We start from the raw sequence: 14,092 nt of genomic DNA, 5'->3' as shown, positions 1-14,092 counted from the left end.
GATACATTGTCACTGTTAATAATTTCTATATAAAGCAAGTAATTGATGCGAAAAAATTGAAATAAATCAATTAAAATAAAAAAAAAGATGCATAATAAATAATAAAATGCAATATTTGTACTTGAATTAAATATTTATGTAAAGTTGTTTCAAAAAAAAAAAAATCAGTCACGAATAATTTTAATGCGTAAGTTAAGTAATTGTAAAAAATTCATTTGGGTGAGTGAATAATTATTAATTATCCAAATGAATTTCCAGTGGCATGTTATGTATTAAGAGGTAAAATAATAAAAACAAAACTAAATAATAATTCAGTAAACAGAATTGAAATGATTATAATAATTGAAGTTAGCCCGCGCGTTAATTTCATAATTATCTTATTACCATGAAAATATAGTTGCGTTGTAGTTGAAAAGTCGTGCAAAAGCACGCTACAAAATGAAAATAAATAATAAATTAATTAATTAAAATAAAAATTAAAAAAAAATTATCACGACTATTTTATCAATTCGATGGTATAATTATAAGTTAATAAATTATCAGTGAGCTATTGAATGTGTATAGTGGTAATAATTGTTATTATACTAGAATTCACAGAAATGGGTTTTCAGTTTCAAAAAAAAAAAATCACTAAAAAATTTATGAATTTTTTTACCACTTATTATTTTGACTTCAAGCCCGTTATAATTGTTGTAATTGTTTATTACCTATATGTTCCTTTTATTATTTTGATTAATTACTTTGTTTACTAGGAGTAACGATGAGTTTGGCATATAGCTTGCAAAGCAACAGCTCAACAATCAATCAATTCATCAGACGTCGAGCAGCGTATTTCAGATAAATGCAAAACGTCGTCTTATCTTATTCCGACAAGCAACCGATCAAATGGTTATTATTATTATTATATTATTATTACTATTAATATTATTATTTTTTTCTTCAGCTTTTTTATTTGCAGATGATAATAAAGCAAATGTAATAAATTTGTGTGAAAACCACATTGTCGCGATTATACTTTGATAATTATATTTTAATTACATTCTATGTACAATAAAAAGGACAGGGAGATTAATGAAAGATCAGTTGTAAACCCGAAGAATAATTCAAATAAATGATATCCACACTGATTAAATTGAATTTGACCTGGGTTTCCGCATTATTTTCCAATAAGCATGGCTGTGTTTATTTTATATTTTTTCTTTTTTCATTTAAATAGTCCTTAATACTGTACAGACTGAATATTGGATGATTAAATGCATTCAATATCATTAATTTCGCTTTTCAATCCAGCCATTCCTGATCATTATGTAAAAGATAAACTTTTATTTTTGATACAAGACTAAAGACTTTCATTCAATAATGTCCAATTACTTTATCAATTGTTGCTGATTTTAATATTATTATTTTATTATTATTATTATTATAGTAATTAATATTTATTGTTCATTTCTTTAGTCATTATTTTAAATACGTATAATAATAGTATTTTATTTGTTCAAATAAAACGTGCTTCAGAGTCTTCTTTAAATGCAAAAAGTAAACACGTGTATTTGATATATATTGTTATTATTTTGTGTTTTATCTTTTCAATCTTATACATTTGAATGCATTATGTTGCTAAAAAATTTTTGATATTAAATTAAACATGAAAGAAGAAAAATATATTGATAAATTTATACCAGTACATTTATTTGATTTGCACAACAATGTAAAATTGATAAATAAAAATAATGTATCCAGCCGTACTACATGGGATAATACCTTGCTTCATAAAAAAAAACTAACAAATTTTTAATTCCGGTTGCTATCAAATTTAAATCTAAATTGAGCATTTTGACGATAACAACAAACGATTACTTTTTAAAAAATTTTGTTGCAGTCACACTTGCCGCCTTTAAAGTACAGCCTTAAATATATATTAGTTATTATTGTTACTTCAGCTTCTGTTGGATTGTTTTATTATAATGCATTGTTTATTGTTTTTACTTCTTTGTCTTAAAAATATCTTTATTTGCATAGCAAAATAAGGGACACGGAGTGGTGAGTTAAGACAATGTGCATTAATTGCAATTTTTAAGTCGCTGATAATCGTCGAACTTGCTGAGGATGACAATAAAACAGAAACAACATATTGGATGCTGGATAATCAACGATAAATGAGTATCAGTTGTCCATTGCGTATCTGGGTCCTCTTTGGCATTTCGGAATTGCTTCGCTTTCATTTACCTTCCATAATTCAACATCGTTAGCTAATTGGATCATCAGGATTTGTGCACTCAACAGTGCTTGTATGGAAAGCAAAACTGTTCTTATCGGCTCAGAGAGCTGGACTCATTTGTCTTTCCAGTAGGTCTAAGTTAAATTCTTCAAAAAAATATATTTTTAAATATTTTACATGTTTATACTCAATTTATAAATTTATTTTTTTACGCCTCTTCATAATTTATTAATTTTTATTTAGTTGAAAGAATTTAGTCGACAGAAAACAGTCATTAACTTGTCCAGTATATTTTTATTTTATAATCTTAACAGTATTCATTTATAATATTATTTCCTTGTAATTTAATTACCTGTCAATATTCGATGATAAATTTTAGTAATAAACCTGGTCTTTAGGTGCGCTCATTGGATAATCTTCTGGTAAAACACAATTCTGGATTCAGACCACCTTCAAAGCGGTGAATCCTCGGGCCCGGTGACAATAACATGGAAATAGTCGCGCATTAGCCTGGCATTGCACTGAGCCAGGAACGGATAGCTCCTGCATCAATCTGTGTTTCCTTTGATGATCCTTCGGCAACGATGCCATGTTTACGCGTTTAATTCTAAAGTGTAAAATAATGGCTTAAAAAAGGAATTATCATTCTTAACCTCATAAGTCATAACAGTACTGTTACTTCTTTTCTCGGTCTCTAATTCAAACAGCACATGACTTTCATGCACATTAATCGGAATGTAGCGTTAAGGTAACATTATCATACATATTTAGTTTTTTAACAAAATAAAATTTTTGTAAAATCCATTAACTAAAGTGTTAATGTTATTATGATTATAAATTTTTTAATGAGAATCATGACGTTCAATGCCAAAGAAAAAAATATTTAGTTTCTTTTCACATGTAATTTTAAAAACCAAGTTACGAAGTTTAGCATGACAGATTACTATTTTACGAGCTGGTGTTTCTTTTTTAATTATAAAATTGCAATTATGAATTATTAGTGATACCAAAAATAAGAGAATGAAAAAAATGCTAGCGAGACGCCGATGACTATAAAAGCGGCATAAAAAACCGGAAGAGTTATTGTAGCTGAAGTAGCAAAATAAAAATACATAAAATATGTGATACATTTGTTGGGAAAATAAAATTACTGAACGGTGCATGCCTCTCTTACGATAAATAATGCCCACGTTGAACCCGGGTTAATAAGTTGCTGGGACGGGTATTATATTATTTATTAAAATAGATTTAAGTATCCAAGTATAAACTGAAAATATGATTTTTCAATCAGTATATGACACAACACGACGATGGTGGTGATATTGGTTTATAGTGCGTATTACGGGCAGCCGCGATGAAGTGTTGCTGTTGATGATGGTGATTGCGTAGTTGCTTCCTCACTTCGTACCTGTATAGCACGGATTTTCTTTCTTTCAGTTTCCAGTGTTCAGTCGTTCAATCTCGCTCTTCTTTCTCACTCACAAACTTCCAAAAACGTAATGAAAGTGTGTCCAATGATGTCTAAACACAAGCAAATGTACAAGTGCTGTAATACTAAATATAGCTTGCTTACACAAAAAGAGACAACAAGATATTACTTTTTAATTACGGTTGGTCGACAAGAGATTTTTAATGATGGCGGGCGTTTTGAAATTATAGTTTACCCGTAATAAATTCACTCATTGCGGCTTTTATTTTATGAAAAAATTTTTAAATTGCATGACGGCAAATATTTAGCAAATCCAATTATTTAATTAAATTTTGTTTTAAGAAATATGAGTAACGAGTAATGAGTGCGATGCACTCTGTCAGTTATCAGATCTCGATATGCGCTGACGTTCTTATTGTTTGTTTATTGTGTACTGACAATAATACTGAATTAAGCAGTCCTTCCATTAATCCATTGATAAACCATCAAAGCAACATGACAACAGCAATAAACTTGGAATAAAAAATAATGATAATAAATGACACTGAAGTTGACAGATATAAAAATTTTTTTTAGATATTTATAGCAATTAAATAATTGTAAAAAAAATTAAATTAACAAGTTTCACATGCAAAAATGAATAAAAATTACAAGTGAAAATTTTTAGAAGTATTTTTTTATTGTAATTGATTTATTAAAAAAATTTTTAAAATTAACAGCTGACTGCCGACTTCAGTATTATTGATAATAATAAAAAACAAAATAAGACGTCAGCGCCATCGAGAGGATGTAATACGAGAGTGCATCGCACTCATTACTCGTTACTCATATTTCTTAAAACAAAATTTAATTAAATAATTGGATTTAAGCAAATAAATTTGCCGTCAGCAATTATTTAAAAATTTTTTCATAAAATAAAAGCCTGAAATAGTGAATTTTATTGGAGTAAATATAATTTCAAAAACGCCCGCCACATTAAAAATCTCTTGTCATTGTCCGTAATTAAAAAGTAATATCTTGTTGTCTCTTTTGTGTAAGTAAGTATATTTAGTATTACAGCACTTGTACATTTGCTTGTGTTTAGTTGTATTGGACACATATTCATTACGTTTTTGGAAGTTTCTAGGAGTGAGAAAGAAGACGAGACGAAACGACTGAACCTGAAACTGAAAGAAAGAAAAATACTGTGCTATACAGGTACAAGTGAGGAGTAACTACACAATCACCATCATCAACATTCAACATCATCCGTAATACCCGTAATACCACTAGTAAACCAATATCACCACCATCGTCGTGTTGTGTCGTATACTGATTGAAAAATTTATTTTTTTCAGTTTATACTTGGATACTTAAATCTATTTTAATAAATAATATAATACCCGTCCCAGCAACTTGTAACCCGGGTTCAACGCGGGCATTATTTATCGTAAGAGAGGTATGCACCGTTCAAGTAATTTTATTTTGCTAAATAATACATATTTTATTATTTTTATTTTATACTTCAGCTACAATAACTCTTCCGGTTTTTTATGCCGCTTTTATAGTCATCGGCGTCTCGCTAGCATTTTTTTCATTCTCTTATTTTTGGTATCAATAATAATATCAATTGCGATTTTATAATTTAAAAAAAAAAAAAAAAAAAAAAAAAACACCAGCCGTAAAAAATAATCTGTCATGCAAACTCGTAACTTGGTTTTTAAAATTATATGCCGAGAAAAACTAAATATTTTTTTCTTTTGGCATTGGAGGTCATGATCTCCATTAAAAAATTTATAATCATGATAACATTGGCTTTTTTTAATGGATTATTTTACAAAAATTTTATTTGTTAAAAAACTAAATATGTATTTCAATGTTACTTAACGCTACATTGATTAATTTGCATGAAAGTCATGTACTGTTTAGTTAGAGACCGAGAAAGAGTACTGAGTACTGTTATGACTTATGAGGTTAAGAATGATAATTCCTTTTTTTAAGTAATTATTTTACCTTTTATAGAATTAAACAGTAAACATGGCATCGTTGCCGAGAAGGATCATCAAAGAAACACAGAGATTGATGCAGGAGCCTGTTCCTGGCATCAGTGCAGTGCCAGATGAAACTAATGCGCGGTATTTCCATGTTATTGTCACCGGGCCCGAGGATTCACCCTTTGAAGGTGGTCTGTTTAAACTAGAATTGTTTTTACCAGAAGATTATCCAATGAGCGCACCTAAAGTTAGGTTTATTACTAAAATTTATCATCCGAATATTGACAGGTAATTAAAATTACAAAATAAATATTATAAATGAATACTGTTAAGATTATAAAATAAAAATATACTGACAAGTTAATTTGTTTTCGTAATAAATTCTTATCGCTGTAAATAAAATTAATAAATTATAAGAGGCGTAAAAATAAATTTATAAGTGGAGTATAAACATTAAATATTTAAAAATATATTTTTTTTTTTAGGCTTGGAAGAATTTGCTTAGACATACTGAAAGACAAATGGAGTCCAGCTCTACAGATAAGAACAGTTTTGCTTTCCATACAAGCACTGTTGAGTGCACCAAATCCTGATGATCCACTAGCTAACGATGTTGCTGAATTATGGAAGGTAAATGAAAGCGAAGCAATTCGAAATGCCAAAGAGTGGACCCGTAGATACGCAATGGACAACTGATCTCAGCTTTGTCGTTATTATCCAGCATCCAACATGTTGTTTCTGTTGTTATTGTCATCCTCAGCAAGTTCGACAATTATCAGCGACTTAAAATTGCAATTAACCTGGCACATTGTTCTTCTACCATACTCACCACCCGTGTCCACTATTTTGCTATGCAAATAAAGATAAATTTTTTAAGACAAAGAATTAAAACAATAAACAATGCATTATGTAATAAAACAAATCCAACAGAAGCTGAAGTAACAAATAATCTAATATATATTTAAGGCTGTACTTTAAAGGCAACAAGTGATGATTTTGCAACAAAATTTTTAAAAATAATCGTTTGTTGTTTTCGTCAAATGCCCTATTTTTTGCTAGTTTAGATTTAAATTTATTAAGCAACCGGAATTAAAAATTTATTAGTTTTTTTTTTTATAAACAAAAATTATCCCATGCAGTACAAGTTGATACATTATTTTTATTTATCAATTTACATTGTTGTGCAATGTATCAAATGTTTTGGTATAAATTTTTATCAATATATTTTTTTCTTTCTTTCATGTTTAATTTAATATCAAAAATTTTTTAGCAATTAAATTCAAGTATAAGTTGAAAAGATAAAACAAAAATAATAACAATTATATAAATGCTTACACGTGTTTTCTTTTAAGTTTAAAGAAGCACTCTGAAGCACGTTTTTTATTTGAACAAATAAAATACTATTATGCTTATATTTAAAATAATGACTAAAGAAATGAAACAATAAATATTAATTACTATAATAATAATAATAATAAAAATAATAATATTAAAATCAGCAACAATTGATAAAGTAATTGGATTATTGGATGAAGAGTCTTTAGTCTTGTATCAAAAAATAAAAATTTATCTTACTACACACGATCAGGATGGCTGGATTAAAAACGAATAAAATTAATGATATTGAATGCATTTGGTCATCGGGCCATATTCCAGGTGTACAGTATTAAGGATATTTAAATGAAAAAGAAAAAATATAAAATAAACACAGCTATGCTTATTGATAATAATGTACCCAGGTCGTAAAAAAATTCAATTTAATAACAGTGTGGATACTATTTAAATTATTTTCTTCGGGTTTGTGATAAATCCGTGCTTTCACACCTCCTGTCCTTTTTATTGTACATAGAATTAATTAAAATATAATTATCAAGTATAGTCGCGACAATGTGGTTTTCTTTTTTCGTTTATTGCATTTGAAACGATATGTCGCAAATAAAAGTTGAAGAAAAAAAAATAATAATATTAATAGTAATAATAATAATATAATAATAATAATAACCATTTGATCGGTTGCTTGTCGGAATAAGATAAGACGACGTTTGCATTTATCTGAAATACTCTTCGACGTCTGATGAATTGATTGATTGTTTGAATGTTGCTTTAAAAATATGTAAACTCATCGTATTTTATAAATAAAATAAAGTAATTAATAAAATAATAAAAGGAACATATAAATAATTTTAATACTATAATTTAACGAGCGAGTCAAAAATAATTAGTTAAAAAAATTCATGTAATTTTTTAGTGATTTTTTTTTTTTTTGAATTCAAAATTACATTTCTGTGGACTAGTATAATAATAATTATTACCATATACACATTCAATAGCTCACTGATAATTTATTAACTTATAATTATACCACTCACAAATTGATAAAGATAGTCGTGATAATTTTTTTTTTAATTTTTATTTTAATTAATTAATTTATTATTTATTTTCATTTTGTAGCGTGCTTTTCACGACTTTTCAAGCTACAACGCAAGCCCTAGCATGGTAATAAGATAATTATAAATTAACGCGCGGGCTTTTCAATTTATTTATAATCATTTCAATTTGTTTACTGAATTATTATTTAGTTTTGTTTTTATTATTTTACTCTTAAACATAACATGACACTGGAAATTCATTTGGATAAATTAATAATTATTCACTCACCCAAATGAATTTTTTTACAATTCCCAATTAACTTACGCATTAAAATTATTCGTGACTGATTTTTTTTTTTTTTTGAAACAGCTTTACATAAATATTTAATTCAATTACAAATATTGCATTTTATTATTTATTATGCATCTTTTTTTTTATTTTAATTAATTTATTTCATTATTTTTTCGCATCAATTATTACTTGCTTTCTATATAGAAATTATTAACAGCCGACGTTGATTTTTAAATCATTATCATTATTATTTAATTATTATTATTATTATTATTATTATTATTATTATTATTATTATTATTATTAATAATTTATATTCTGTCATTCTAAATAATAAATGGAGAGGTGAGTATTGGCGCTAAGTCTAAAAACACTTTAAACACCGATATTCATCCGCCACCATTCAACATGATGTCGTAAAAAAATTCTTTTACATATATATCTCTTCTCTTTCTTTCATTATTTACTTTATTTATTCATTTTATTCTTTTACTAATGATCATTAATATTATAAATTAATAATATAGATTTATTATTATTATTATTAACTTTATATATTTCACACAAAATTAGATAAAGAGATGAGCACTGTAAAATTAAGTGCGTATACATGACTTGTGTCAGATTAAATTAAAAAATACAAATTGATAAAGAAGAAATAATAAAAATTAATAATTAATAGTAAACTTTGCAAACATACAAAAGATACTTAAAAAATATAACAGTATGATGAGCTGAGCTCGGTCACCATTTTTTTCCTTTTTTTTTTTGTTACATTATTATTTTTATATTCAAGCAGGTCGCGATGCAATCAGAAATTATTAAACGAATTAACATCTCGATAACGTCACGAGGTCTATTGTTAATCGTTATTTATTTATCAATATGCATTAGTATGGCAAAATTCTCACGATGAAACTAATTAATAAAACGTGCATCGGTTATCAGTCAGGGTGGCTTGTTAATGGCTTCATTGAGTATTATTATTTTTACCTTTCATTATAACATATGTATTTATTTATATTTTACTCCGGTCTTTTCAGCATTAATGACTAGATTATTTTTTTTTTTTTTTCAGCCACCCACCTACTATGTAACATCTTGTTTTCTGTTATTTTATTTTTTTTTTTTGATCCCATAATATACATATATATAATCATACCGTTCCAATTGTATCATAAAAGATATGGATTCCAAATTCCCATGCCAGAGTTTTCTTCCATTTTTACAAGCGCATAAATATATATTCATATTTAGTTATATATTCATGTATATATATAATATATATTTAAGTATAATCATTTTAACAATTTAAACCACGCGTATTTTAACGTGAATTAATCAATAAATCAATATTATTATACATTGAAATTTAAATTTTAAATCAATCACCAGATTTATTATCTACCTTCGCTTGCACCGCACTAATAATAAATATATATATATATATATATATATATATATATATATATATATATATATATATATATATATATATATATATATATATATATATATACATATATATATATATATGTATATAAATATGTTTATAGATTTTTTTAAAAAGCCGATTGAACAAAAAGTGAAGATTTATAAATTTTTTTGTGTTATAATTATATAAAGTTACTATTAGGACTATTAGGAGCGGTATATAAATTTCAAGAGCACCACCAGTGTATTAATTTAAAAAAAATATTTTACCTATTAAAATTTGATTTATAATTTTCTCCACCTTCAGTCTAACAATATCAATCGCGAGAAGACTTAATAATAATTATTATTTTACTGTAATTAAATAGCTCTTTATTACGGTTCTCTTTGTGTTAGAAGCTACAGAAATTACTTACATCTATATATTTATAATAATAAAAATAATAGTAATAATAATTATTTTAATTATTATTATTATCAACATTATTATTATTATTATTATTATTAGAACTTTAATAACGAGAATGAAGATGATAAGGCTAGGATTTAGCATATAATACACGTGAATAAAAGCGGTACCGGCGGTTCAACGAGATCATAAATACGCTTATCTATTGTTCTTTTTGGGCTTTTATCTTATCATTTGATTTTCTCCATCACGAGCTTTCGCATTGTATGAAATGGAAGCTCAATGGCAATAGAATAGTCCGGAGTCTAAATAAAATATTTAAATAATAGGATTGAGAACACATTATCAAGGATATCAATACATAACATAAGCCAAAGATTTTAAAACATCGGCTTTTACAAGATAAGCTACTCTATAAATCATTATTTAATTAATAATGTAAATATACATTAACTTGTCTGACTGAAATTTTTATTTTTGGTGTGCTCTACGTATATCACTTTGTTATGATTATAAATGTTTATGATAATTTATTTATTAGTTATTTTTTTCGTATCCAGTATAAATGAATAATCTCGGGCACCATATATTATTATTATTACTTTAAACATTATTTATCTCTCAAGCACTTAATTTATATATAATAAGTTTAAATGAAGGAATGTACGTAGATTTTATCTCCAAAGTGAGAATAATAATAATAATAATATTTAATACTATTAATTTATATATATTTTTTTCAATTTTATTTATTTTTTTTTTTTTTAGAAATAACTGCTAGATAAATTCATAAATTACGTATTGTATTCATTTATATAATATACACGTTTTTATTTATTTGTTTCAGCCCTGCTCAAAACGACACACGTTAAGAGCTTTGTGCTATTTATAATCATGTGCATTTCAATTAACTATCATTTTCCTTGGCGTTATTATTATTATTATTATTATTATTTTTATTAATATTATTAATGTTAATATTTATTAGTGAGACTCTCCGAGTAGTCATTCACTCGATCATTCAATTTTCTTGTGATCAATGAGAGACTTATCTTCTCTTTTATATATATTTATTTATTTATATATTTATATCTTTGTTTTTTTTTCCATAGGCTAAATATTATGCAAAGCTACTTTAAATAAATAAATCATCAACTTGTCTCTTGAGATTCAGCGATCAAGCTCAAATATTCTTAATTACATTATCTCAAGCTCAGAAAATTTGATACTGTATGACTTAAATTGTGATTTGTTATAGAAAATCCCAATTCGCCGGATAAACTGATTAATTTTTTTTTTTATATCAGAGTATGATTATTATTATCAATAATAATTCATATATTTATATATAACATATCTATCTATGATGATGATCGATATAAATTATATATTAAGATTAAATACTTAAACATTAACATTTATTCCACTCTTATTTTTTCCACTTTCTCGTAATTTTTCGCTTTTTTATTTGCTTACTCGCTACGTGTCACTATATTTCAAATTTATGGTTTACGTAAATATTTTTTTTATAATATTTTTTTTTTTTTTTTTTTTTTGAAAGCTTGAGTACAGAAGACTGTTCCGGTTGACTGGAATACAAAGGTGATTCTCACCACGTTGGAACAAGCCTTTTACGGGTGATGGAGATATAGAATATACGATAGTGGATGGCGGTTGTATTGTCTTTTGCACTACATAACAAAACGACCAGGTAACTGAGAAAATTTTCTCTTCCATAAGTATTTTTGTTATTATTATCCTCAAATTTTTTATTTTCATTCATACGAATGTTTATGTGTATATATGGAACTGCATATTTATCTTTTTATATATACACTGGAGACTCCTGACCGGTCAATAGTCTAAACATAGATGTAGGCATCGTCTTCATGAGTATCTGTAACAAAAAAATTCATTTTAGTCAATAAATAATGTATTTGGAGTGTTTTAATTTGAACAAGGTAAAAATTAGAGCTCTTTAAAGGGCACAACTATAGTGAAATCGATTTTTTTTCATATTTCGAAAGGTTATGCCTTTGAAAAAAAGATACTAAAATTTTAAATCGACATCTCAAATAGTTTTTGAGTTACAGCCATCATTTAAAGAGTAGCCGCTCGGCAGTTAGACAAATGATCCGATCACTACCAAATTTTTTTCTGCATATTCTGTGTATAGTTCTCCATACAATGACCCTCCAGTTTTTTGATCGGATCAACAGTGGAGGACCTTTTTTTTAGCACCGTCGGAGATCGCGTGTAACTCGAAAAATATTTAACTTTTTTCTTCAAAAATTTTACTGTGTATTCTCAAAATGTGTGTTAACATATTATTAAAATTTTTCAAACAATTGATACAGTAGTTTTTTTTTAATTCCCAAAAATCGCCTTTTTTAGGCTGTCTCACTAGTTATGTCCTTTAAACAAATAAACATGTAAATGCTAAATAGAACTTAATTTTACATAGTGTTATGCTAAATTAATTAGTTCTTTATCGATCGTGAAATAATAAGTTTACCTCCCCAACAGACGTAGCCAAGAGATTAACGATTTTCTCATGTGGCACAGCAACAACACTCTGATTGTTAATCTCGATTATTCTGTGGCCCACACGCACGCCACCTCTCTCAGCAATTCCACCCCTCAGTAAACTACATATTACACCATTTTGTACACTAAATCCTAGTTGATACTTAGTATCCGGCCTCTTAATCTTCACTTCAACTACCGGAGCGCATGGCACAACCGTAAGCTTAACCACTGTCTGATTTTTAGAATTTTTAATGTAAGTCTGGCACGTTGATAATGGTAATCCTACAAGTGATACTCCATTAATAGCAATTATCTGATCGCCAATGTTGAGCTGACCACAACGTGCGGCCGCACCGGCTGGCGCAAGATTTGCTATTACTACCGTAGGTAGCATCGAGCCCCATCCAGATTCTACAATCACCACACCCAGGATTTCGCCTTTTGCTTTGGGTACTACCACCTGGAATAATTTATCGCATTAATTAAAACTACCATCTCTACATTGCAACAATTAGCTTGATTTTATTTTTCATAACCAGCCGTATTTTTACCTCCTTTTGCATTTCTTTTTTGGCAAACATCTGCAACTCATCGCCAAATATCTCCTGGGAGTTTAGAACTTCCTGATAATCCATTTCCTTAACGAAGCTGTGATCCTCGATGCCATTGGCTTTTAGAAATTCCATATAAGCAACCTGAAACGCTTGTCCAATACTTTGGGCGATAAATTGAGCTTCCTCGCTCTCAAACACATGGCAAATCATCTTTGGCGTTCTATTTATCTTTGGAGCCTCTTCCATCTCATGAGGTACGAAACGTCTTCGGGCCATCAGCACTACCAAGTCTCCGATGTCCGCAATATAAGATATAGTTCTCAGAGCATGGTCCATCATTATTTCCTTAAGATCTGTATTTAATACCATTATTTTTTCCGTCGATATGAACAGATCCACTTCTGCACTCGGTTGAGTTTCACCATCTGGTGCCTGTAAAATTTTAATTAACTCAGTTAAATTCAATAAATATAGTTAACATTTTAATATTAAACAGTTATGTTATTTACTCACCAATGCCTAAAGTCAAGCGAGCAGCATGGTAAAGCATAATGAGTTAGTTAGATGAGTTTGCTTTCAATTTGTTTCATTTAATTAGTTACATTCAATGTTATTTATTATTTATAAAATGATTATGTAAAAAATTTAAATGATATTAATTTAAATAATATTATAATTTATACTATTAAAAGGAGTAAGTATTAAATAAAATAAATTAAATTGAGAGTTACGAATGTAAATAAGTAGAGGACGATGAGCTCAGTCTTGATGAGACTTGCAAACCGTTTTCTATTTCGTACATAGAGTACCAGGCTAAACATCAAACAAGTGTACATATATATTTATGTTTTCATTTATTCCTATTTTATATTTATATATACATAT

At 27.4% G+C, this 14,092-nt stretch overlaps 2 protein-coding genes and 1 pseudogene across 10 annotated transcripts in view; 1 reads left to right on the top strand and 2 right to left on the bottom strand.

Moving 5' to 3' along the window:
- Window positions 1-2,163: 2,163 nt before the first annotated feature.
- Window positions 2,164-2,809, bottom strand: LOC141524965 (ubiquitin-conjugating enzyme E2 N-like; annotated as a pseudogene).
- A 1,785-nt stretch (window positions 2,810-4,594) lies between these two features.
- On the top strand, window positions 4,595-7,508 carry LOC141524816 (ubiquitin-conjugating enzyme E2 N). 5 transcript variants are annotated; one of them, XM_074238914.1, is made up of 5 exons: window positions 4,595-4,684; window positions 4,774-4,906; window positions 4,985-5,085; window positions 5,649-5,908; window positions 6,106-7,508. In XM_074238914.1, exons 4-5 carry the CDS (start codon window positions 5,664-5,666, stop codon window positions 6,314-6,316), a joined length of 456 nt encoding a protein of 151 aa, XP_074095015.1. In that variant the 5' UTR covers window positions 4,595-4,684; window positions 4,774-4,906; window positions 4,985-5,085; window positions 5,649-5,663; the 3' UTR covers window positions 6,317-7,508. The 5 variants fall into 5 exon arrangements, with proteins under 5 accessions (XP_074095015.1, XP_074095014.1, XP_074095016.1 ...); XM_074238913.1 differs by lacking the exon at window positions 4,595-4,684 and having other exon boundaries at window positions 4,755-4,906; XM_074238915.1 differs by lacking the exon at window positions 4,595-4,684 and having other exon boundaries at window positions 4,762-4,918.
- Window positions 7,509-7,857: 349 nt separating this feature from the next.
- Window positions 7,858-14,092, bottom strand: part of LOC141524813 (uncharacterized) — a 29,615-nt gene continuing 23,380 nt past the window's right edge. For all 5 annotated transcript variants that reach the window (XM_074238902.1, XM_074238904.1, XM_074238905.1 and 2 more), the window contains 3 exons: window positions 13,205-13,639; window positions 12,640-13,113; window positions 7,858-12,021 (listed from right to left, as the gene is read on the bottom strand). In XM_074238902.1, coding sequence (XP_074095003.1) covers window positions 11,950-12,021; window positions 12,640-13,113; window positions 13,205-13,639 — 981 coding nt within the window. In that variant the 3' untranslated portion in view covers window positions 7,858-11,949. The remainder of the gene's footprint in view (window positions 12,022-12,639; window positions 13,114-13,204; window positions 13,640-14,092) is intronic.

Source organism: Cotesia typhae, unplaced genomic scaffold, assembly GCF_013202065.1.
Source record: "Cotesia typhae breed Kobodo isofemale line unplaced genomic scaffold, CoteBio_Ctyphae contig_23, whole genome shotgun sequence".
Classification (NCBI taxonomy): domain Eukaryota; kingdom Metazoa; phylum Arthropoda; class Insecta; order Hymenoptera; family Braconidae; genus Cotesia; species Cotesia typhae.
The sequence above is the reverse complement of the archived record's forward strand: the minus strand, read 5'-3'. Positions and strand labels throughout refer to the sequence as shown.